We start from the raw sequence: 26,611 nt of genomic DNA on the forward strand, positions 1-26,611 counted from the left end.
TTGATTCCCATGGTCACCATTAATCGGGTTGTATCTCGTGTGGGTCTTCCTAACATAACCTCTTTGAGTTGATAATCTTTGGGACCAAGGCTTTCTACATCTGTGTCTTTAGGAGGAATGACCACTTGTGCAAATAACTCCTGGTCCTGTGTACTGGTGACAAACACCAATGGTCTTGCCTCATGTGACGAGGACTTAGGTTTATTCAAAATCTTTGCAATCTCAAAAATGTCTTTCTATGAAGCACAAAATTGAGGTTTGGTACTTCTCATTATTTCCTTTTGGAGTCATCTTGGGATGTGCTCAGCTAAAGACCTTCTTCTCGAGGATGAAGGGGTGTGTTCTACTACCTCCTTCCCCTTATCGCTCCTCCTCAAAGTTGTTTCCCACTGCAAGGGCTCTTCTCTTGTGGCCTCTATTTGAGCAGACCTTGTATCTTGCTCCTTAGTGTCTTGGGAAGGTGGTTGAGAATATTCCACCATTTGTCCCTCCTTTGACACTTCATCGATGGCCCCTTGTTCTAGTTCCTCTCCTTGTGATGGTTCCTATTGAACCTGTTCCTCTTCTGAACTCTGGGGTGGAGGAGTAACCGAGCCCTTATCTACCACTATGACTTGTGGTGGGGATGGGAGAGTAAGATCAAGACCCTATGATTCTGGCGACATCTACGTCCAATCTTCTTGTTGAAGTTCACCTGTAGGGGTATCCCTGATCTTATCCCCAACTAGCTCTATACCGACAGGCATAAAATCAAAATCTAACATTTTGAAAATGTCATCACCCTCTTCAATTTGCTCATCCACCCACTATTGTACTTTATTTTCTAAAGAAGAGACTTATAGGGGTCCTCCTAGGGTGGATGGCGATGTACCCATGATACTTCTTCTCCTTTCTTGCTTGGTGGCTTTAGCTAGCTGGGTTCTTTTCTACAAGGGTAGCTATTCTTCCTCATCTGTCTCCTCTTCTTCTTCCTCTTCTCCTTCCAGAATGGTCTTGGGAATAAACAGAAAAGGCATCATTCTCCTAGTCACTCTTTGCCTTTTCTTCATTCAAATTTTAATCCTCTTTTGTTTTGTGGAGGCAGAAGGGGATGTTGGCTCTTCTTGCAAAGGAGGAATTGAAACTTGTTGACTCTCTCCCTCTTTTGTTTGGCTAGGCATAAAGGGAGGTAGTTGAGGGTCATCCTGGACTTGAGAAGCACCAATATCCTCAGACCCTTGTACACTCTCTTCCTGTTGCTAGGGAGGTGCTTGCACTTCACCATGTTCTGTTTGAATCCTTTAAGGGGAGGTCCTCTTCCTTTTGTTCTTTCTCTTCCTCTCTGGAGGACGATAGTATCCTACCGGGTGGTCAAGTTGGTATACTTATCTCTGGCCTACTAGGAGACTAGGCCGCAAAGGTAGGAATTGTGACTTTCCTCCCTCTACCTTTCTCAGGGCAGGCTTGAGCATGAAAGATTATAGTGTTAGGTATTGGATCAAGTTGAAAAGGCTTCTTGATCCAATCCTTTGTCATTCTGATGACATGCCTTGCCTAATGATTAATATCATCGCCCTCTTCCCTATCAACTTTAGCATTCATGATGGGCCTCTCTCCTATTTTGTCTGAGTTGAACAGGGGTTGCAATAGCTCCCATGAATCTTGTTGCCTTTTTTCCTCTGCTAGATACAAAGTCATCCTATAATAGTCTCTTATGCAGACATCGTAGTCGTTTGTTGCATTCATCCAATGATCTTTAATAACATCTTCATGGTGAAACTCCTTACCTGCCAGACTCTCCACTCTCCAGATATTATCAAAATATAGCCTAGGGGAATTGTATTCCTCGAGGGATAATTCTCCCATTCCCACTCAAAGGACGAAATATCTTGTTTCCATTTTACCTGATATGGTCCTATGACTAAGGGCCATGCCCAATAGGGTCTCCTTTGTCTCTTCACCCTCTCATATGCAGATTCAATTTGCCGTGTAATCTCCAATAACACCAGTTTGTCACTTGGGTATCTGAGGAGCTTCTTGGGGTTGATAGTGGCACTAGCTACCCATAGATATCTGAATGTCTTGAATTGGATGAAGTAGGCCCTTAGAACTGCTTTTGTCTCATTAGATAACCTTTTTGCGTAATCACCTTCAATGAATCGAATGACCGCGAAGATGAATGCATCATTCACGATTTTGTAGTCCTTACTCTACATTGAGAGCTTCTTCCTTACCAGCTGAGGGTAGACAATGTAGGGCCAGGCGTTAGGATCTTTCATACTGCCTCTTTTGTACAAACTGGGGTAGTTTGTCACCCTTGGTGCAAGTAGATACACCATGTAAGAAGTGATATCAAACTTTTTCTTGTGTTTAACTAACCCCAATTTCTCACACAAGTTTTCACTTAGGGTGGTGGCCCAGTCTAGTGGCATCCTCGCTGTCTTAATTGTCTCGATGAAGTTGACCATGAAAGTGTTGAGGTGGCCAGCTGTTGGTAAACCCATGACTCTGCTCAAAAGGATGATGGAATAACCATTATCTTCTTTCATGTATCCCCTAGTCATGTCCACCTTTCCTGTGATCCTGCCCCGAAGAGGCTTCTTAATGAGGTAAGATGATTGAATGATTTCTGTTGCCTCTTTCTAGTGTTCCTTATACCACCTCTCTACTGCTTCATAAGAGAGTCTTATAAATTGATCCACCCTTGAGAGATGGAATATCCTCTCAATGTTGTTGGGTCAGAGGTCGAGGACCACTTCTCAAGTTATGTTCTTAACCACTCTCTCCTCCAAGTGTTGTGCCAGTGTTATAATCAACTCCACTAACTACACTAATTCTGGGTGTGAAGTTGCACTTACCAACCTAAAATGGATCAAGGTAGATACCAGAGCATATCTTTCAATGGGTTTGTTGTAGATTCTAAGGAATTCTCCCAAATCTGTGTGTCTCAAGTCAGTGTCTGATTTTTGCATGATTGTCATGAAATCTCGATTTTGACGGCACACCTTGGAATTTGAACACAACGGGCTTTGGTTCCATTTTCTCTCTGGATGTGGATGCCATTTAACTTGCACGTCACAAGGACAATGTTTATTAGCTAAAAAATAATGAAAGCTTAATAAAAAAATGAAAAAGTACTCAATTACTCTTTAATTGACTATTGACAAAAAATAAAAATTAAAAAAAGGTGGGTCTTTTTATTTTTATTTTATTTTTTATTATATATATATATATATATATTTATTTTTTTGGGTTTTAGGGGGGGCGGAAGTGTATATGTGTGCACATGAAGTGGGCGCGAGGGACTCGAAGCACGGGCGCAGGCATGCGACGAGTTGGCGTGTAGAGCACACGTATTATTTTGGCATGTGTGAAGTGGGATGAGCACGGAGCACTGCGTGCGAGTGCTACATGTGCGTGGGCATAGAGCGCCGTGTGTGCGGTGCGCATATGCAGGCGCAAAGATGACAGTGGGGTGTTGCGCTTACACGATAGGCACTGCATGTATGTGGGCGTGGAGCGTGGAGCGTCGCGCGTAGGTGTGGAGCACTGTGGAAGTATTGCTCAGCTCGCACAACATGCTCACAAAAAAATGTTTGAAAAAAATGAACGGTGGTGTGTTCGAAGGTGGGGGGGTTTTATAGGCGTGCCCACCCACATGGTGAGCGATGCGCATATGCGCAAGCCTTTTATTGCATGAAGATATCTCTCACTCTCAACACAAATTGAGGAGATGATTTCTTATAAATACTCTATTGTAACATGTAATTAGGGCCGCCATTATTTTGCAATAAATTTATGCTTTTGGTGCTTGCATTTGAAGTGTAGTAATTCTTGCCTAAATGTGTCATATTTTTGTGATTTTTGTTCATGGAATTGTGATTGAGCCAAAGGTTATTGCTTTGTTTCTGGTTGTGTGATCTTTTAGTTTTGGTATTTGCTATGGTTTGACGAATTCCACTAACGTATCTAGCTCGAGAAGAAATCATCAAATTGTGCCTGCATAACTCTCTGTCTCACATGAGCACATTTTCTCTGGCCTTGTGATTTGATGAAGAGTGAAATATCATACGATTACTAAGTTTCTCATTGACGATTGCATCAGTGAAATTGAGGAAGCATTGCTCCTACTTTCATTGGTTACCTACCGATTTCTTTGAAAGCTTAACTTGCAGACATGTTGTTTTCTATAGCTTATGTTCGTTAGGATTTCAATTCCACGTTATTTGCTTTGAATTTCATGTTATTTGCTTTAAACTTCTTATTATTTTATTTATTAACCCCTTTATTAGAATAGGATTTCATTTTAGCTGCACTATTAGATTACATTCATAAAAACATAAAAATACAAAAACATAGTTCTTTTTTAGTGTTATTTTTGAAACAACGTGCAAATTCTTCATCTCATGTAAGATCAAAATGAACCAACAAAGGCAACCTTGTGAACATTCACATTTATCTTCAACTGAGCGAATTCCAGTAGGTCGTAAGATCGCCCAGAACCGTGGAGTCAATTCACAAAATTAGCTTTTCAAGAGACGAATTCACAAGAATTCTTGTCATTTAGCATCGTGTAAAATGAGAGCTCAATAGTACTAACTGCCCCCCTTTCAAGAACTGGCTCTAATTTCCTTATTGTATCCTGGTGAATCTTCTGTAAATCTTTCTTGTGTAAAGAATCCTTCTGGTACTCTTTTTGATTCCTCATGTTCATCATAGGGAAAGTGCTCTTAAGATCCACAGTTAATTGCAACTTTTTGAATATGATTTTCCTATCATTGTCTAGTCTTAATACTTTTGAAAATTTACCTTCATATCTGTGGAAGTTGAGTTTGTATATAGCTCTATTTGTTATCGCTTTAATAGGTTTGGGTTCCAGTTTATTAGCCTTGCAGTTAATTAGAAGTTTGATATTATTATAGTGACTAAAAGATGCATCCATACCAATCCAATCACCACTACAAAACCCTATTTTCCTAATAGTTTCTACATGTAAAAGTTCTAGAGGAAGGGATTGAAGGGTGATCTAAGTAGGGATAAAAAAAATTAACATCTCTTCCTTGCAGTCTAAAATCCATTCAAAAAATTTCACTACAAAACCTTTTAAAAAATAATTAGACATATACAAGATATCTTTTTTGACAAATTCATAACTACAGTGTATGTATACTAATCTATCAGAATGGTGAGAAATACTTACCTGGTTCTTGCAGAATTCCTGAAGCCAATTAATGAGATTGAGCATTTCACTCTTTGGACCATTCCAGAATGCAAAGAAGCCAACCTCTTGGCACTCTTGCCAGCAATTTTTGCTGTCGTGATTACTAATGATAAGGAAATTCTCCTCTGAGGTGTAGGGGTAGGGTACATGATTCGATCTGGGTTGAATGTTGGATGAATTGGGGAGATTGAGAACATAGTTTTTGCGATCAAGTGGAACATAAGAATTGGGTGGAGCATGGGAAGATGTAAGACTGGTGAGCTCATTCTTCTTAGGTTGATTCTTATTAATGTGTGGAAGATCCACCATAATGTCGGAAAGAAAACCTATCTGCCAGTAAAAGAAGTCATTTTTGTTGTTTTCTAAGTATTTAGTAAGGTTAAAAGACCTGATTTTTTAATGCAAATTTGTCGTGGAAAAAATGATGGGGCAAAAACTATGGGATCCTAAAGAATAGGAAGACTTAGAGGATTCATAATTATCAGATTGGAAATTAATCCGAGGATTGCTTATTTCCTTTCGGCGGTAATGGAGCAAAGTGACCTGGTTTGGGACCACCGTGGCTCATTTTTTGTCATTCCCTACCACATTTGACACAATTTTGCCTCCTTTCCTCTCTAAATTGTTTGTCGGGATAGCTAGGGTTTTTGCTAGAGCAGCCCCTAAATCTCTTCGGATCTCCTGCTTAGCGTCTAGATGATCCAAATCTTTTTGCGCACTTAGAATTGTCAACGGGTTTGAAGTTTCTACCAAATAATTAGTTTTTGTAGGAGAATTGATTTTGAGAGGGGAAGCAACATGACAGATTCTCCCCGACTTATTCCTCTCCTTGCTAGGGTTACAAAATTTTGGCAACAAATACGAAACTACACAGGAACTATGTTTATTTTTCTTCTCAAAATTTTTGCACTTCTTAGCTATCCAATGTTTTTCGTATGAGTGTTTATCATTTTTTGCATTCTTCGAGTTATTTGCATGATTACTGATTGCTCCGTTCATCATTTTTTTATTTTTAAAATTATTTATTTATTATTATTTTTTTGTATAATATAAAATCTTTATACAAAATAATATAAAACAATTAATTCAACTTTTGTTTTGTTTTCCTTTCTAATTCAATCCGTTTCACTAAGGCAAGAACCTACAACACAACAATAAATTCTTGCCTCTTATCTTCAAGATCTTGAATTCAATTCTACTTGGATTTTAATTTTAAAAAAATGAATCACAACACATGCCACATAGTAGCTAATATTAAATTTAATTATGAAAATATAGTGTAGAAATAGAATTGATTATATAATTATAGTACATAAATGACAACAATTCATAACATTATAGAAGTTTGAATGAGTAGTGGATACAAACAAATTGGCTTAAAAATCTTAGCTTTCTGTAAAATCCGTCTATAAGATGTCAAATTATTAACGAATGAGAATGAAGAAAAAATATTGTTTTTATTTTATTATTTAAATATTATACACATTATGAAAATAATTTAAGAATTAAAAAAAAAAAAAAACTTGAAAACTTCAGAAAAATAAATAAAATTGATTTCTAACTGATTAAAATGAACAAATACTAAAAATAATAATTAACGTTGGCCTTGCCCCTTACAGCCACGAAAATGCACTCCCTTTACATTGTTTTTTCTAACTTTTCAAAAAAACATTCCGAGTCCTCTCCTTCGTAAGGAAGTGCATTTTCGTGGCTATATAGACGTTGCCACATTGACATACGGCCTCGCGGCTTCGAGGGTATTTGCATCCGAAATGATATGAGGTGGTTTTTAGAGGCAACGTCTATACAGCCACGAAAATGCACTTCCTTACGAAGGAGAGGACTCGGAATGTTTTTTTGAAAAGTTAGAAAAAACAATGTAAAGGGAGTGCATTTTCGTGGTTGTATAGCCACGGGCAGGGCAACGTCTATACAGCCACGAAAATGCACTTCCTTACGAAGGAGAGGACTCGGAATGTTTTTTTGAAAAGTTAGAAAAAACAATGTAAAGGGAGTGCATTTTCGTGGCTGTATAGCCACGGGCAGGGGGTTGATGGCAACGTCTATATAGCCACGAAAATGCACTTCCTTACGAAGGAGAGGACTCATAATGTTTTTTTGAAAAGTTAGAAAAAACAATGTAAAGGGAGTGCATTTTCGTGGCTGTAAGGGGCAAAGCCAACGTTAATTATTATTTTTAGTATTTGTTCATTTTAATCAGTTAGAAATCAATTTTATTTATTTTTCTAAAGTTTTCAAATTTTTTTTTTTTTAAATTCTTAAATTATTTTCATAATGTGTATAATATTTAACGAAAATGCACTCCCTTTACATTGTTTTTTCTAACTTTTCAAAAAAACATTCCGAGTCCTCTCCTTCGTAAGGAAGTGCATTTTCGTGGCTATATAGACGTTGCCATGTCAATGTTACCTGTCCCCGATGAAGGTCGAAAAAAGTACAAAGTCAGAATTCAACTTATATTCTCTGTCTTTCCTGATCGGTGACTTCCCTATATCAATTTTCGCATCTTCATCCTCCAAATGCTACTTATTGTTTTTTCAACCATTTTTAGCAGAGATCTGCCATTTACCAGCAATGCTGGTCTCAAATTTTGGCTAATTAAACTATGATTTTTGGAGCTTGAAATCTAAACCATCCACAAGCCAATAATAGCTGTGCGAAAGGTCTGCATATTTTAATCTTGTCGAAATTTGTGGCGGCAGCAGAAATGGCAAAGGCGAGGGATAGGACTGAAGAATTCAAGGAAGCTGTTCGCAGCATTGCATATAGGGAGGGATACGACGAGGTTATTGATTTTCGTTCATGGATTGCATCTCTTTATGGAATTTGAAAAAGGATAAATAAATTTGTGTTATTTACATTCTGTTCTCGTAGAATAATGACTTTTGTATTTGTCTACAAATTTTCTCAAGGAAAAGGAGAACTATAGTTGGATATAATCTCATGCTTGGAAGAAACACGCGCAATATTGATGCCAGTTAGATTAATGTTAACCCTTATCAAATTGCATCATGCAACGATACTTGTCAAATACTTAAAATTGTTGTTCCATAACAGCCTTTATTTAAAACCTTTTTTTTGGCAGTCGATTCAATTTTATTTTGGGCTTTGAAAGAGAGATTCATGTATGAGTAATCCACCCGAGTCGCCATTTTAGGCGGCGAAATTGGATCATCATTTACTTTTCTTGTTTTGTGAATGGTTTGTAAGGATTCCACAGAGATTTCTGAATAGGTAATATTGTCTCATCAGTCTGGCATAAAATAAAAACATATGTGCACTGACTGTGATTCTTGTATTCTAACATACAAATTCCTTAAAATTACCTGATTTTTTCAGTATGTGGCATATTGAAATGCCTGTTTTTCTTTAAACTCTTCCAAGCATTCAAACCCCACTTAATTCTCAGCCAAGATTTTACATAACGATTACCAGTTAAAGATGTTTCGTTCGGGCTTGACAACTTCAGAGGTACTATTGCCGCAGATAATTTAAAACATAACTTTGGCGGATAATTTACAATCTACGTTTTACAAGGATGCTTCCTCATTTATCAGTCATCTTAGGTTGATTCTTATGAGCTCATTCTTCTTAGGTTGATTCTTATTAATGTGTGGAAGATCCACCATAATGTTGGAAAGAAAACCTATCTCCCAGTAAAAGAAGTCATTTTTGTTGTTTTCTAAGTATTTAGTAAGGTTAAAAGACCTAAATTTTTAATGCAAATTTGTTGTGGAAAAAATGATGGGGCAAAAACTATGGGATCCTAAAGAATAGGAAGACTTAGAGGATTCATAATTATCAGATTGGAAATTAATCCGAGGATTGCTTATTTCCTTTCGGCGGTAATGGAGCAAAGTGACCTGGTTTGGGACCATTGTGGCTCATTTTTTGTCATTCCCTACCACATTTGACACAATTTTGCCTCCTTTCCTCTCTAAATTGTTTGCCGGGATAGCTAAGGTTTTTGCTAGAGCAGCCCCTAAATCTCTTCGGATCTCTTGCTTAGCGTCTAGATGATCCAAATCTTTTTGCGCACTTAGAATTGTGAACAGGTTTGAAGTTTCTACCAAATAATTAGTTTTTGTAGGAGAATTGATTTTGAGAGGGGAAGCAACATGACAGATTCTCCCCGGCTTATTCCTCTCCTTGCTAGGGTTACGAAATTTTGGCAACAAATACGAAACTACACAGGAACTATGTTTATTTTTCTTAAAATTTTCGCACTTCTTAGCTATCCAATGTTTTTCGTATGAGTGTTTATCATTTTTCGCATTCTTCGAGTTATTCGCATGATTACTGACTGCTCCTTTCGTCATTTTTTTATTTTTTATATTATTTATTTATTATTATTATTTTTTTGTATAATATAAAATCTTTATACAAAATAATATAAAACAATTAATTCAACTTTTGTTTTGTTTTCCTTTCTAATTCAATCCGTTTCACTAAGGCAAGAACCTACAACACAACAATAAATTGTTGCCTCTTATCTTCAAGATCTTGAATTCAATTCTACTTGGATTTTAATTTTAAAAAAATGAATCACAACACATGCCACATAGTAGCTAATATTAAATTTAATTATGAAAATATAGTGTAGAAATAGAATTGATTATATAATTATAGTACATAAATGACAACAATTCATAACATTATAGAAATTTGAATGAGTAGTGGATACAAACAAATTGGCTTAAAAATCTTAGCTTTCTGTAAAATCCGTCTATAAGATGTCAAATTATTAACGAATGAGAATGAAGAAAAAATATTGTTTTTATTTTATTATTTAAATATTATACACATTATGAAAATAATTTAAGAATTAAAAAAAAAAAAAAACTTGAAAACTTTAGAAAAATAAATAAAATTGATTTCTAACTGATTAAAATGAACAAATACTAATAATAATAATTAACGTTGGCCTTGCCCCTTACCTATCAACCCCCTGCCCGTGGCTATACAGCCACGAAAATGCACTCCCTTTACATTGTTTTTTCTAACTTTTCAAAAAAATATTCCGAGTCCTCTCCTTCGTAAGGAAGTGCATTTTCGTGGCTGTATAGACGTTGCCTCTAAAAACCACCTCATATCATTTCGGATGCAAATACCCTCGAAGCCGCGAGGCCGTATGTCAATGTTACCTGTCCCCGATGAAGGTCGGAAAAAGTACAAAGTCAGAATTCAACTTATATTCTGTGTCTTTCCTGATCGGTGACTTCCCTATATCAATTTTCGCATCTTCATCCTCCAAATGCTACTCATTGTTTTTTCAACCATTATTAGCAGAGATCTGCCATTTACCAGCAATGCTGGTCTCAAATTTTGGCTAATTAAACTATGATTTTTGGAGCTTGAAATCTAAACCATCCACAAGCCAATAATAGCTGTGCGAAAGGTCTGCATATTTTAATCTTGTCGAAATTTGTGGCGGCAGCAGAAATGGCAAAGGCGAGGGATAGGACTGAAGAATTCAAGGAAGCTGTTCGCAGCATTGCATATAGGGAGGGATATGATGAGGTTATTGATTTTCGTTCATGGATTGCATCTCTTTATGGAATTTGAAAAAGGATAAATAAATTTGTGTTATTTACATTCTGTTCTCGTAGAATAATGACTTTTGTATTTGTCTACAAATTTTCTCAAGGAAAAGGAGAACTATAGTTGGATATAATCTCATGCTTGGAAGAAACACGCGCAATATTGATGCCAGTTAGATTAATGTTAACCCTTATCAAATTGCATCATGCAACGATGCTTGTCAAATACTTAAAATTGTTGTTTCATAACAGCCTTTATTTAAAACTTTTTTTTTGGCAGTGGATTCAATTTTATTTTGGGCTTTGAAAGAGAGATTCATGTATGAGTAATCCACCCGAGTCGCCATTTTAGGCGGCGAAATTGGATCATCATTTATTTATCTTGTTTTGTGAATGGTTTGTAAGGATTCCGCAGAGATTTCTGAATAGGTAATATTGTCTCATCAGTCTGGCATAAAATAAAAACATATGTGCACTGACTGTGATTCTTGTATTCTAACACACAAATTCCTTAAAATTACCTGATTTTTTCAGTATGTGGCATATTGAAATGCCTGTTTTTCTTTAAACTCTTCCAAGCATTCAAACCCCACTTAATTCTCAGCCAAGATTTTACATAACGATTACCAGTTAAAGATGTTTCGTTCGGGCTTGACAACTTCAGAGGCACTATTGCCGCAGATAATTTAAAACATAACTTTTGCGGATAATTTACAATCTACGTTTTACAAGGATGCTTCCTCATTTATCAGTCATCTGAATATGTACCATACCATTGGGTATGAGCTTCAGTAGTTGAATACAAGGTCGAGGCATTTTCTTCAAAGACTGAAGATTCAGAAGATCAATACACAAGTGTAGCTATTAGTGCTAGGCTCTAGTTGTATGCACGGTCCTGGTTGGCCCTGTTCTTAGTTTGTGCATACAAATTTTATGTCTCAACTATATTATAATCGTTAATATGATTCTTACAGAAGAAATTGTTACATAATTGTACTTCCACATTTGCAAATATGATTGTGACCTTTTGAAGCCTGCTTCAGGGGCTTCTTGTGCTATACTTCTAGTGGAATGGCAATTGAGGTCTTATTTAAACCTTCTTTAGCAGTTTTGTTTGTAGACTCAACATTCAGCTCATCTAGTTTTCTAATAGTTAATATCTGGCCGATCCTGATAGCTGTTAGCCTTTTGTTCTGTAGCTGTTTTCTTTAATTCAGAGGCTTGACATTCAGGCCATCTAATGTCATCATAGTTGATATCTGGTTGGTCCTGGCAGGTGCAATCTTTTTGATCTAAACATGACAACTGTTATAAGAAATTCTACATTTAGTATTAAAGCGTTGCATGGGAGGGTGTGAAGCAGCCATAACGTCATAGAGTGGGTATTGTGGAAGTTTACAACTAAAAAGTTCTTAGAAATAGAAACTCTAACTTGACAGTGATAAAAGTTTAGAACAAACCCTCTGCCATGCACTATTCACTTTAGCTCACGAGATCAGTTCGCAATAGAATTTCTGGGTTGCATGTCATTTCATTTTTCTCTTGGCAGAGTAATAAGAGGCATGGTGTTGGGCATTAAATCTGTCCTCTTGTAAGAATACACACAAATAGTAATAGATTCAGCTATCTGGGGATGGGAAATAAAATACTAAATTGAATACACGCATTCATTTATGCTGCGTGTGTATTATGATGTACAGAGAAAGTGATTATCATAAAATGTCAGTGTAAGAAGCTTGTTATCTTCTTTGGTTAACCTGTTCATGGAACACTATTTCAGTCAACCCTATATTGTCAGTGAACCATTGCATTTGAAGAAGCAAAATGATCTGATGAAGGTAATTTTTGATGCTTCTGTGATAATTATGTCAGGTGAAGCTTGTTGATTTTCTTGTGGGGGAGAAGTCAAATGAATTTAAAATGGATCTTCTAAATGAAGTATAGGCCAAAAGGATCTGTGTAGAAAGAATTGATGACAAGATGGCTTTTCTTGCCAATGGCAAAAATCCAATTTACTAGACCTGTGTTCTTGCTTAGGGCATTGTTCAGTTGGATCATCCTCCAAATGGATGTGAAGACTATTTGTCTTGAATGGAAATACCAGGAAACTCACATGCGCCAACCCAAGTGGTCTAAATTCTGGTTTGGCATAAAAGATCACCAGGAATGCAGGCTGGGAAATTCTTGTACAGGTTCATGTTAGCTCGTGATGTATTGCACATTAAGATAGATCAACACAGGCACCCACATATGTTTTAGAGGACTATCTCTTACAACTTTACTAATCAAAAGAAGCACCGAGGGATTGCCATCCTAATCATATATTTTGATGATCTTGTTTTAGTGCACTATTATCTTGGCTTGGAGGATTGTCTGAAAGGGCATCATATTCTTTTATCCTAAAGATGACATAATCACCTGAAGGAATTGCTTGAGAAATTAAGAATGAACAAGCGCATGTCAATCACAAAGACCCATGTAAGCAGAGTTAAAGCTTACCAATATGTTGAGTTGAAGAAGGTAGCCAAATTCTCCACAAACAGATGGGACTTACATTTATCTAACAAAACAGTTAATTAGATATAGGATACTGTCCACACAATCTTTCCCGATTCATGACAAAACCTAGAATAGTCCACTAGAACTTTGGTTATTGAGCACTCTGAATTGTTAATGTTTTGAACCAGGTTAGCATATATAAATAAGAGATAGAACAAAACACAGTGCCCTGGGAAAACCCTCCTAGTCGAGGGAGAAAAACCCAGCCCACAAAATGATGATCCCTTTATTTAGATCTCAAAACAATTACAATCACTTCTTACTAATGACTGAAAATACTGATCAATCAATCAGAAGCCTCACTGCTAAGTAGCAGAATACATAACAGACTCTATGTACTCACAGATGCAAAACAGGCTTGACAGAGTAAGGTAGCTGATCATGCATAGGTCATAAATATAATAGAGATCTTACACTTGAATACGATACCATCATAAACTAGGCATTTAAGCACTCAGTTTGTTAAGTATATAACCTGATAATCTTCAGGTCTGGAAGTGCAGGTTGCATTTAATCTTCTCACTCTAATTGTCTACGAATGGCTTTATACATACTCCTTGCTTTCCTATTATGAGGCGGCAACTTTCCAGATTAACTTGGTATTAACACTAACCTAACACAATGTGTGTGTTAGTGACTGATCATAATTAAACTTGAAATCGCTGATTCATGAGAAGGCATAATAAAGTCGACTAAGGAAAGGGACATGCCCTTTGAGGGTGACATCTTTTGGTCTAGATATTTAGAGGGATGGTGATGCAGTTTTGAAGGACAGACAAACACAATTCAGTCTGCTCCTTCAAACATCTATATCCAGCAATTTATAAATCAGAGATATTCTCAGTCAATATCATATCAGAGTAGATTATTCCTTCCTGCATCGGCATTGGAGAAGTACAGAAGTTCTGATTATAAATATAGGTGTCAAACTTCCTCAAAATTCAGATTATTAGAAAACCATTCTAAGCAATCAAAGACTGAAATAGAAGTCTGATTCAAAGGGTACAAAATTTGCAGAATCTTTACATGGTATCAAAACTCTGGTAGTTGAACCTAGGCTCTACAAAATTCAATTATCAGATTCCATACATATCTAGCAACTATCTTCTATCTTCAATGGCATACACAATCAGACCTGAGGATAGGTTTGATGGGAAAGAGCACTTTGATGCCTGGAAATTCAGAATCATGATGATTCTTGAAGAGAACGATGTAAAACAATTCAAAGGGTACAAAATTTGCAGAATCTTTACATGGTATCAAAACTCTGGTAGTTGAACCTAGGCTCTACAAAATTCAATTATCAGATTCCATACATATCTAGCAACTATCTTCTATCTTCAATGGCATACACAATCAGACCTGAGGATAGGTTTGATGGGAAAGAGCACTTTGATGCCTGGAAATTCAGAATCATGATGATTCTTGAAGAGAACGATGTAAAACAATTTGTTGATGGAGCATCCAAACAACCTCCAATTGAACCTCACAAATCTATATGAAGCAGAGGAAATAGAAAAGCTATTCAAATCATCTTAGATAGAGTAAAAAATGATATCGTACCTATGCTTACAAAACATCAAACTGCCTTTGATATGATGAATGCATTACGAAATGCATATGAAGTAAACAATGCAACTAGGGTTCTCGCACTAAAGAGGCAACTGAATCATATTTAGATAAAGAAAGGAGAATCGATAAATTCTTACTTCCTAAGAGTTGCCGGCATTAGAGATGAACTATCAAGCATAGGAACCACCATTAGTGACATAGAATTAACGCTTATGGCTATAAATGGATTGCCAGATTCATGGGAGACATTTGCGCAAGGAATAAGTACCAGAGATAATCTTCCGGACTTTAACAAACTCAAGAATGATTGTCTTCAAGAGGAATCCAAAAAAATAAAGAAAGGAGGGAAGCCGAAAGTAGAAGATGAAAAACTTCACTTTCTTAATACAAACTCCTATAAGGGCAAGAAGAAACATTTCAAGAAGAAAAAGGGAAATCAAAAGAATGGAAAGCCCAAGAAAGATCTATCTAAAATAAAGTGTTTCAAATGTGAAAAATTTGGACATTATAGATCTAATTGTCTTGAAAATTCCAAACAACAAGCAAACTGTACAAATGTTATTAGAGAAGAAGATACTTATGATCTTGAGAACCGTGTTTTGTATCTCTCTCTATCAAATGAAATTTCAAATAAAGCATGGGTAATTGATAGTGGATCTTCTAGACATATAACAGGATACAAAGAAACTTTAGACTCTTTATCGGAGAAGGTTAATGGTGAAGTTACCATTGGTGATAACTCAACACACTCTGTTGAAGGAATTGGAAATTGTACTTTGAAATTAAAATTAGGAAATACTCTTCTTCTTAAAGGTGTACTTTATGTACAAGGAATTAAAAGAAACCTAATCTCAATTACAACACTTGAAGATGATGGGCACAATGTTGCATTTGTGGATGACAAAGTATTAACTTGGGTTAAGAACTCCTCCATCAAGAAAACAAAGTTAATTGGTCAAACAAAAGGATATTTGTGTGAATTGAATACAAAATCTAGTCGATCTATTTAAGCCCTAGTTCATGAAGCTGTAGATATAAATGAAATATGACATAGAAGAATAGGGCATCTAAATTTCAAAACTTTATCAACTATGGAGAAGATGGTTATTGGATTACCTAAACTAAATAAAGTCCATCCAAGTATTTGCAAAGGCTGTGCTCTGGGTAAGAACACTAGAAGTCTCTTTCATGATAGTACTAGGAAAACAAATAATGTACTAGAATTAATTCATTCAGATTTATGTGGACCTATGTTTGTTCCTTCTCTTGGAGGATTCTGGTATTATATCTTGTTCATAGATGACTTCTCTAGGAAAACATGGATTTACTTATTAAAATGCAAGGAATCAGAAGAAATCCTACAAAGATTGAAAGAATTTAAAACATTAACAGAAAATTTTTCAAGTCATAAAATTAAAACCCTTAAAACTGATAATGGAGGAGAATATACCTTAGACTTGTTTAAAAGGTTTTGTAAAGAATCAGGGATTAAGAGGGAGTATACTGTTCCTTATAATCCAGAACAAAACGGGATAGTAGAAAGAAATAATAGGACAACTATAGAAGCTACTAGAGCTATGATTTTTGACAAAAATCTAGAATATTATCTTTGGGCAGAAGCCTCTTGTATTGCTGTATATATTCAAAATAGAAGCCCTCATTCCTATTTTAAAGATAAAACCCCTAAAGAAGTATTTACTAAAATAAAACTCAATATAAGTCATCTTAGAATTTTTGGGTGTCCTGTATATATCCATGTTCCAAAAGAAAAGAGAACCAAGTTAGAACCCTTTGGGAGGAAAGGTATTTTTGTAGGGTATAGTGAAACATCTAAGGCATATAGGATTTTCATACTTGGACAAAAAAATATTGAACTTAGTAGGGATGAAATATTTGAAGATCTTGCATTCAAAAGAGCCATAAGTTCTGATGAACCTTCTCCTTTATCTAGTTCTGAAAGAAATAGTGAATGTGGGTCCCAGAGGGAGAACTTAGAAGAAATCGAAGATGAAATTCAAAATATGAATTGAAGAAAATTCAAAGAAAAGACCACTTTGGGCCATTAAAATAGTTGAAGCAGCTCAAGACTTTGCTGCACCTTCCAGAACAGTTAGAGAAAGCAAAAGACCTAAAAGATTCTCTAGTTATACAACAAACATGAGTGATTTATCCAAAATAGAACCAACCAATCCTTCTGATGCTATTAAACATATAGCTTGGAAAGAAGCTATGACAGAAGAATACCAATCTATTATGAAAAATGATGTTGGGGAAATTGTTCCAAGGCCTAAAGGAAAATCTGTTGTTTCTTCCAAGTGGATATTTAAAATAAAGCATGTTGCTGACGGTAGTATTGAGAAGTATAAAGCCAGATTTGTAGCCAGAGGATTTTCTCAGAAAGAAGGGATTGATTATGAAGAAACCTTTGCTCCTGTTGCCAGATATACCTCTGTAAGAGCAGTCTTAGCAATTGCCGCATCAAAGGGATAGAAGGTGCATCAGATAGATGTAAAAACAACATTCCTAAATGGAAATATTTCAGAAGAAGTATATCTGGAGCAACCTGAAGGATTTGAAACTCATGATCCTAACGCTGTTGTTTGCAAGCTCAAGAAAACTCTCGATGGGCTTAAACAGGCTCTCAGGGCTTGGTATGAAAGAATTGATAAGTATCTCACCAGCTTAGGATTCTCCAAGAATGAAGCTGATCCAAATTTATATTATAAAAGAGATAAAGATGATATGGTAATTCTGATATTGTATGTCGATGATTTACTAATAACAGGTGATGATCATCTCATAAATCAGTGCAAGAAAGATCTAACTAGAGAATTCGAAATGAAAGATTTAGGACTCCTTCATTACTTCATAGGATTGGAAGTATGGCAGAATCCTGACAGTATCATACTTAATCAAGGAAAGTATACATCAGACATTTTGAAGAGATTTGAAATGTGGAATTGCAATGTGTCTTCTCCAATGGAGACTAATCTACATAAATTTAAGGAAGCAATAGCAAAATCACCGTCCATATATTCTACTCTCTACAGATAGATGATTGGGTCCCTTATGTACTTAGTAAAAACAAAATCGGATATTTGCTATGCAGTTAATGCCTTAAGTCAGTTTATGTGTGAACCGAAGGCGACTCACCTAGTTGTGGTTAAACACATTATGAGATACTTACAAGGCACTCTTAATTTTGGACTCAAATACGAGAAAGTAGCTTTAGACTTACATGGATTCACTGATTCAGATTAGGGTGGAAGTGTTAAAGACAGGAAAAGTACTTTAGGATGCTGTTTCAGTTTAGGATCAGCAATGATATCTTGGATATGTAGAAAGCAGTCTTCAGTAGCTCAGAGTTCTACAGAAGCCGAATACATTGCAGCAGTGATGGCCTCTCGAGAAGCAGTCTGGTTGAGGAAGTTACATGTGGGAGTATTTGGGCAAGCCATGAAGCCTATGATTATTCATTGTGATAATCAGAGTTCCATCAAGCTCCCAGTGAATCCAGTTTTCTATGACAGGTCCAAGCATATTGAAATTTCTTACCATTATGTAGGAGATATGGTAGACAGGAATTCTGTAAAATTGGAATACATTTGCACTGCAGATCAGATAGCAGACATACTCACCAAACCTCTATCTAGAGTGAAGATAGAACACTTCAGGAGGAGACTTGGTATGGTTGAGTTGTAATCCATTTGTACTCATTTGATTATTAATAAAATAATTTTATTTTGTCAGGCTATTGACTGTTATGGGCTCCACCATTTGTATTCATTATTTAAAGAGGTGACGATCTCTTAGATAATGTGCTAAAACAATAAAGTTCTACTGTAAGATCTAGATGAGTTCAAGATCATATTGTGATGTAGACATTGCTATGTCTATGAGTCACAATTTGGATAAAGGAAGAATTTTAGTATTCTCCGAGTTTATCCTATATTCTGGTAGATCTTAAACTCAGGATCTTGTTGTGATATAAATACCAGTTTCTATGAGTTACAACTTGGATAAATGAAGAAATTAAATTACTCTTTAGATTTATCCTGTATCTTGTCACTAGTAGTAGTGATTTGTCATATCATAGGTTTAGTAATATGACATTGTATTATGTGTTCTACAATATCACATGCTAAGAAGATTTAGACAAATATAGAGTATTAATTCTTGCTTATACATCTATATTGATGTTGCTAGATATAATATCTCTCTGTATGATTATCAGGTTAAGAGGGAGTGTTCAGTATATAACCTGATAATCTTCAGGTCTGGAAGTGCAGGTCGTGTTTAATCTTCTCACTCTAATTGTCTACGAATGGTTTTATATATACTCCTTGCTTTCCTATTATGAGGCGGCAACTTTCCAGATTAACTTGGTATTAACACTAACCTAACACAATGTGTTAGTTAGTGACTGATCATAATTAAACTTGAAATCGCTGATTCATTGTCATGTCCCCTTTCTAGAGTGGACATCAAAGACGATAGAGTTAGCCTATCAAGGAGTCTCATAGGTTGACAGTGGTGTTTAAAGACTCAGTCAAGGTATACAGTGTTTGGATATGATCAATTAATCAGAGTATGTCCTAATACATTGCTCTGTTCAGTATGTGATGTGCAAACACACTAGGAGTGCCTGTATATAAAGGCCTCTTAGGAAGCACCTAGAATGTCTCTAGAAAGAACCAGGAGATAAGATAAGCATCATGACAACTGAGCACATGCTTTATCCATCATTCTAGATGAGTGGATAAGAATGACAAGGTTGTAGACACCATGTGCTTAATTAGTGTGCTAACTTCTGTGTTGTAGACACCATGTGCATAAAAGAGATGCGTCATCAAGCTCTTTTATGCACATGGTGTCTACAACACAGGAGTTAGCACACTAATTAAGCACATGGTGTCTACAACCTTGTCATTCTTATCCACTCATCTAGAATGATGGATAAGGCATGTGCTCAGTTGTCATGATGCTTATCTTATCTCCTGGTTCTTTCTAGAGACATTTTAGTTGCTTCCTAAGAGGCCTTTATATACAGACACTCCTAGTCTGTTTGCACATCACATACTGAACAGAGCAATGTATTAGGACATACTCTGATTAATTGATCATATCCAAACACTGCATACTTCTAGGTGACTAATAAATAAATATTAAAAAATATGCATTAACCTAAGTAAACTTAAGTAAGTGTAAATAGTGAATAATTATTTACACCAACAAGCTGAAACGTCATCACCATTGAAGAGACATCACAAGAAATAAAGAGAGACTACCATGAAAGTGACCACTGATAGTTACGTGCTTGGCCAAGAGATGTGATGGTCTCCAACCTTGAATGGAAGTCATAAAACATGAACCAATGAAGAGCCCCACAATGATGCCACGTAATAATAGTCACATATGATGGCAAGTAATAATAGATACAGATGATGCCAAGTAATAACAGATATGGTACCATGTCACCATTTTGTCAGCAAACAGTAGGAGATTTATAAAGGAGTGCCCTGATGATAATAAAAAACCAGTTGCATGAGGAAGTTCTTTAAATTTTTCAGGTGAGCAGAAATGATAAGGCAGATCACCTCAGATATATGATCTCACATGCAGCTACCAAACACTAACATGAATTTGGTACTGAACTATGTGAAGAATGTGAGCTGTACTTGGCTGGAAGTTGATATATATGTGCTGATTGAGTAGGCTCCCCTATTGATTGAAGTTTACATTTTTGGTATGTTTTTAGCATGTTCTTAGGAGCAGTGTCTTGGATGACTAAGAAGCATCACAGCACAAGGCATTTCTTGCTCTAAGGTAGAGTACAAGGCATCATAGAGAATTGTTATTAAACAAATTTGGGGGGCTGCAGAATCTCGAGTGATCTGGATATACCATCACTGTTAGTTGACATTGTTGTTTTGAATAAATGATAATACGATAAGATGGTGAAGAATTGAGCTATTTACATGTGATTCAAGTGCATAGAGTTTTATTGCCCTGTCATTAAATAGATGGTGCATGCCAATCAGATAGAGCTCCGCTATTTCTACTCTTAGGATCAGCTTCCTAACGGGTTCACAAGGGTATTGTTCTCAATAAAATTTCAGATGTTTGGAGAGAAAATATGTAAGTGAAAATGTGCATAATTTTTATATGAAGTGAACTGGTTGGAAGTAAGATATTTACTATTCTAAATTCCATATCATAATTTTAATCTCCAATTTATTTACAAAATTTTGCTCTATTAACTATCTATTTATAGTAAGCAACATTTATATATGGAAAGAGACACAGTGGATAGTAAAATTGTTACTTTGTTTCTTTTGAGTGTTAGTAGTACGATGGTTACTAGCATCTACATGTAATATGGGTTGGGGAGGGCTTCCTTGGGGCTTTAGGGGGTAATATCCCCCCTTGGTAGGAATAAGTGGTCTAAGGGAATGGGTACCCCTACCCCCTTCACCTTAAAGCCTGATTCATTTAGAAAGGGGCCAATTCAATATGCTATGATTGGACTCTTAGCACAGAAGTTAGGCCCCTCCTCTTCTCTTGAGTTTTTGGCTTGCCTAGTTGCTGTGGACTGATAACCCCAAACCCTTAGCTTATCTATAGGTGCCTCCAATGGAAAACATGTTTGAGTAATACAGTTAGTACAATTTTAATTTTCATTCTCACTTGTATTCATTGACAAGTCCTATAATTTATTTCCAATTGGTCATAGTAGAATCAATCTATATACATCTTGACTAGAGTTTCATTGTTAGAATAGAGCTTGAACACAGTGCACAAGAACAGTGAATAAGGCAATATAAGTCTTAAAAAATGCGTACTAAAATGTCATCTCTATGCATGAGTATAGACCATAATATTATAGGTTGGTGTAAAAAACGTTTCATTGCCTGACATGCACATTTAGATAGAGGAAGTGTGTTAGATTCGACAAGAACCGAAAAATATGAGTTAGGATCTAGTGCCAGTAGATCACACACACTCTTGTTGACAGATGATTGAAGCAAACTATCAGAATGAGTTGAGAATCCTGAAAAGAGAACTCAAGAGACAAACTGAGTGAGAGTATAGGCAATGCACATATTACTCTTTTTGGTTGACAGAGAAGAGACGTGAGTGCTGTATATATAAGAGGTGTAATATAACTGCCCAAAATACTTGTGAGTATTATCTACTTGCTAAATGCCAAATTACATTCTGCACCTTCTTAGATGAAGACAAACAAATGGTTATGGGAGGTGGCAAATAAATCCAAATGAAGGTGTGAGATACACCTACCCAAAGATGGGTGAGAACAACACATTTATGATGTAATAGATGGATTACGACATGTGTTCTTATAATAACCATGCCTAAATAACCCAAAATTAGTCACTTGAAGGTTTTTGGCTCTCTTGCTTTTGTTTGGATTCTTGATGCATCACACACCAAGTTGGATGCCAAGAGTCAGAAACTCATGCTTGCTGGATGTAGTAGTCTTTACAAAGCCTACCACTTGATCAACACTGAGACATCTCGTCTTCTGTATAGTTGTGATGTAGTCTTTGATGAGCAACGAGGACCATTCATGCTGTTTCTCCTATTCCCGATCCAGCAGACCAGCCTATGAAGGCTTATGATTTGGGAGTTAGGCTTCCATTAGGTCCACCTGATGGGAGGGCTCTAGTAGCTCCTTTAGCTCCAGTTATACAGTGATCCCTGTATAGACACCTCCAGCTTCTCCTGTAGGATCATCCAAATTTGTAGATGCTTCGCCTGAGTTTGATCCAGATTCTTTTGACGAGGAACCTCATGATAGAGCATCTCTTGATACTAATGTTGGTCATTCTCCTCTCTAGCCTAAGTGGTGGGCTAAGATGCTTGTTGATCTTCGTGATGATGAGCTCATTGATGGGAGAACTGCCCAGAAAAAAGAGCAAACTTACAGAGTTTGTTAACTTTGCTCTTATGGTCAACATTCACAGTGTGTTTGAACCTCAAACATATTTTGAGGCTAAAGGAATTCCAGAGTGGGAACAGGCCATGACATCTAAACACCAGAGCCTATTGAAGAATAACACTTGGGTCTTTTTTGATCTTCCAACAAGGAAGGATCCCATTGGCTGCAAATGGGTGTACAAAATCAAATACAAATCTGATGGGATTTTGGATAAGTACAAAACTCGTTTAGTTGCAAAGGGCTATTCTCAGCATCAAGGCATTGATTATGAGGAGACCTTTGCTCCTACTGCAAAGATGAGCACAATCAGATTAGTCCTAGCCATGGCAACACTGTTTGGTTGGAAGGTCCACCAGATGGACGTCAAGTGTGCTAAACTGAATGGTGACCTACAAGAAGAGGTCTACAATGATGCAACCTCCTGGTTTCAAGGTTGCTAGTAAAAAACATCAAGTTCTCAGATTATTGAAACCTCTCTATGGCTTGAAGTAGGCCCCTCGAGCATGGTACATGAAAATTGATAACTATGTCAGTGATCAAGGCTTCAAGAGGAGTTCTTCAGACTCAAATTTGTACGTCAAGACTATTGATGGTGACATTATCCTTCTAGTTATTTATGTGGATGATCTCATCATCACTGATAGTTTGATTACTTTGATTTAGGTAATTAAACAGAATTTATGGTAGTCTTTTGATATGACTGACCTTGGTCTAATGCATTATTTGCTAGATGTTGAGGTTTAACAACAATCCTATGATATATTCATCTCTCAGTCGAAATATACTAGGGCTTTGTTAGACAAATTCTGTATGCAGGATTGCAAGCCTGCATCTACACTCATGGAGAAAGGTCTCAAGTTATCAGCCAAGTGTGAGTCTCCTCCAGTTGATGATACAATATAGAGGCAATTAGTAGGCAACCTCATCGACCTCTCTGCTATTAGGTCTGATATTAGCTTCACAGTTAGCTACATCTCATGCTTTATGATAGCTCCCAAGGTTGATCATTGGATGGCAGCAAAGCGTGTGCTTCGTTATGTGAAGGGCACTATAGCTTATGGACTTCTTTATTGTCAGAGTTCTAATTCTAGACTAAGTGGGTTCATAGATTCAGATCGGGTAGGTTCTGTTGACGATAAAAAGTCAACTTTTGGATTCATGTTCAGTTTGGGATCTGATGCTGTTAGATGGACTAGTAAGAAGCAATAGATAGTTTCTCTCTCCTCCACAGAGACTGAATACAAAGGGACAGTTAAGGCAAGTTGTGAAGTTGTTTGGCTTCGTTGGATGCTTGGGGATATGAAGATGTTACTAGTAGGACCGACCACTTTCTTTGTTGATAATGAAGGCATTATCAAATTAGAATGGAATCCAGTCTTCCATGAACGAACCAAGCATGTGGATGTCACTGTTAGTAGATACAACAACTGGTTGAAGATAGGACAATAGACTTGCAATATTTTCCTACAACGGATCAGACTACAACCATTCTCACCAAGCCTCTTGGTCCTGATAAGTTTGTCAAATTCAGAGGACAGTTTGGTGTTGTGGATAGATTAATCATTAAGGGAGAGTATTATGATAATAGATAGCTTATATTATTAGTTAATCGTTATATTTGTAATCTATTGTAAATATTAGAATGTTTCTAATATTTAGTTAGGCTGTAGATAACTGTTAGTTTACTATTAGCTAGAATAGAATGTTTCTATACCTTATGATCGTTTCGTAAGGAAACATCGTTTATTCTTCTTGTATATAATGATCTCTTGATCGTTGCTAATATCAAGCAAGTATTTTACCAATTAATTTGTAATAACGACAACTTGGGTCTGCAACCGATGAAAGAATAATTGAAAGGGTTTATTAGATATATTGGCCTTAACCCAATTTTGCAATTTCACATCCTTCAACTGGCGACTGATGTGCATTGCAGCTGCAGAACGGAACTCGATAAAAGGCAACTAGTTTTGGAAAGTCTTTGGTGATTTTGGACACTATACCAAAGATTCGAAGCTAGCACCAAATATTGTTCAGGATATTTTATAACACTTGTATTTGCAATTGCAAATTGTAAATTGTAATAACAATGGTCAAAGCAGATTCAATGTACAGGGAAATCTAAGGCTACACAGAACCTTCGGTAGTCTTTAGAGCAAATATAGTTCCCTTAGAAAGATAGGGTGAAAATTAGTTCACCTTGAAAAACAGGATGAAGACAACTTGGGTCTGCAACGGATGGAAGAATAATTGGAAGGGTTTATTAGATTTACTTGCCTTAACCCAATTTTGCAATTCTGTGACCATCATTGTCTGCACCAAATTTTGCAATTTTGTTTCCTTCAACGAACAACTAATGTGAATTGCAGCTGCAGAACGGAACTCAATAAAAGGCAACTACTTTTGGAAAGTCTTTGGTGATTTTGGACAGTATTCAAAAGATTCGAAGCTAGCACCAAATATTGTTCAGGATGTTTATAACACTTGTATTTGCGATTGTAAATAGTAAAATGTAATATCAATAGTCAAAGCAGATTGGATGTACAAGGAAATCTAAGGCTACACAGAGCCTTTGCTAGTCTTTAGAGCAATGTTTTTTGGTGCCACCTTTTTTTGGCTATTGTACTCATCCCGAATGTAATCTAAAAACATGAAGCTGGATGTAATATTGTCTGTTCTTAGGTAGTAGAATAAGTCATCACTTTTTTAATGCATTTTGAGCGAGGAATGGAGGTTTTTATGCTAGTAATTTTCTCCAGGAGCTCTTGAACCAGTTTGCATATATAAATTAATATATTAGTGGCTTGCCACTTTTGCCTAAAAAACATCAGTCCTAAGACTTATGATTCCACATTGAATCTCATCTCATTAACTTTCTTTTTATGTTGAGAAAAAATCTCATGATTGCACTTACTGTATTTTTGATTTATTATATTTTGTGCTATCTAGATTCTAGAGGGAACCCTTATACTGTTAGTTTCAATATCACACTCTAAAAATATATATCAAATAGTATACATTGAATCAGAGTGTTTTTAGTGCCTCTCCCATCTTCGTACTGTAGGTCATGCATTTCTTTTCTCAAATGGTTGCAGTAATACGGCATCTTCATTTTTTCCTTGATTTCTGAGCTATATCACTTGAATAAACATGCTATCATATATGGAGTTATGAACAAGTATCTAATCAGAAAATACTGCTTCGTTGGTGTGCCGAAGAATTGCCATTGAGGTTACTATTTTCTTTTGCTGCTTGTCTGCAATAAAATTAAATAAAGTTTATTATGATCTTGGCTAGTTGTAGTAGGTGTTTGCAATTATGAATTGACAGAGTTTTAGAAGCGGAGCTTATTCATATTTATTTTGTGCAATGCATGTCTAATAAAATTATTGTGTGAATTACTATCAATTGCAGGCTAAGATGGCAAAAATATCAGCATCTTTGATTTTACGCAGACCTCTGCAAAAATCTCAATTTATGAAATCTGCTCTTAAAACTGTGAGTGAAGTTCTATTATTCTTTTTTTTAAAGCCTTTTTAACCTCTATAGGGATTGACAAACTTTGTCCTCACTCTCAAGTCTATATCCTGATAAAACATAATTTGAAATTAATTTTAAATGAAATTAGAGATATGCTGGTTTAAACGACCACATGCATGCAGTCTAGATTAAAAAATATAAATTCTGGTCAAAAAGCTAGTTTTTCAAGTGCTTGTCTACTGTATTTCATGTCTGTTTTCACTTTTGGGTTCTCTCAAT

General features: G+C 36.1%; 1 protein-coding gene across 2 annotated transcripts in view; it reads left to right on the forward strand.

Annotated features, from left to right (window-relative positions):
• The first annotated feature begins 7,632 nt into the window (after positions 1-7,632).
• The window catches only part of SYP81 (syntaxin of plants 81), an 81,308-nt gene continuing 62,329 nt past the window's right edge, over positions 7,633-26,611 (forward strand). Inside the window, exons 1-2 of one of the 2 annotated variants that reach the window (XM_089800567.1) lie at positions 7,633-8,006; positions 26,267-26,350. In XM_089800567.1, the coding sequence (XP_089656693.1) occupies positions 7,929-8,006; positions 26,267-26,350 (162 nt within the window). In that variant the 5' untranslated portion in view covers positions 7,633-7,928. Of the gene's footprint in view, positions 8,007-10,517; positions 10,742-26,266; positions 26,351-26,611 lie in introns of those variants that run through there. The other variant, XM_089800566.1, reaches the window with a different exon arrangement.

Source organism: Cupressus sempervirens, chromosome 9 (assembly GCF_028749045.1).
Source record: "Cupressus sempervirens isolate cs-2001-9-10 chromosome 9, ASM2874904v1, whole genome shotgun sequence".
NCBI lineage: Eukaryota > Viridiplantae > Streptophyta > Pinopsida > Cupressales > Cupressaceae > Cupressus > Cupressus sempervirens.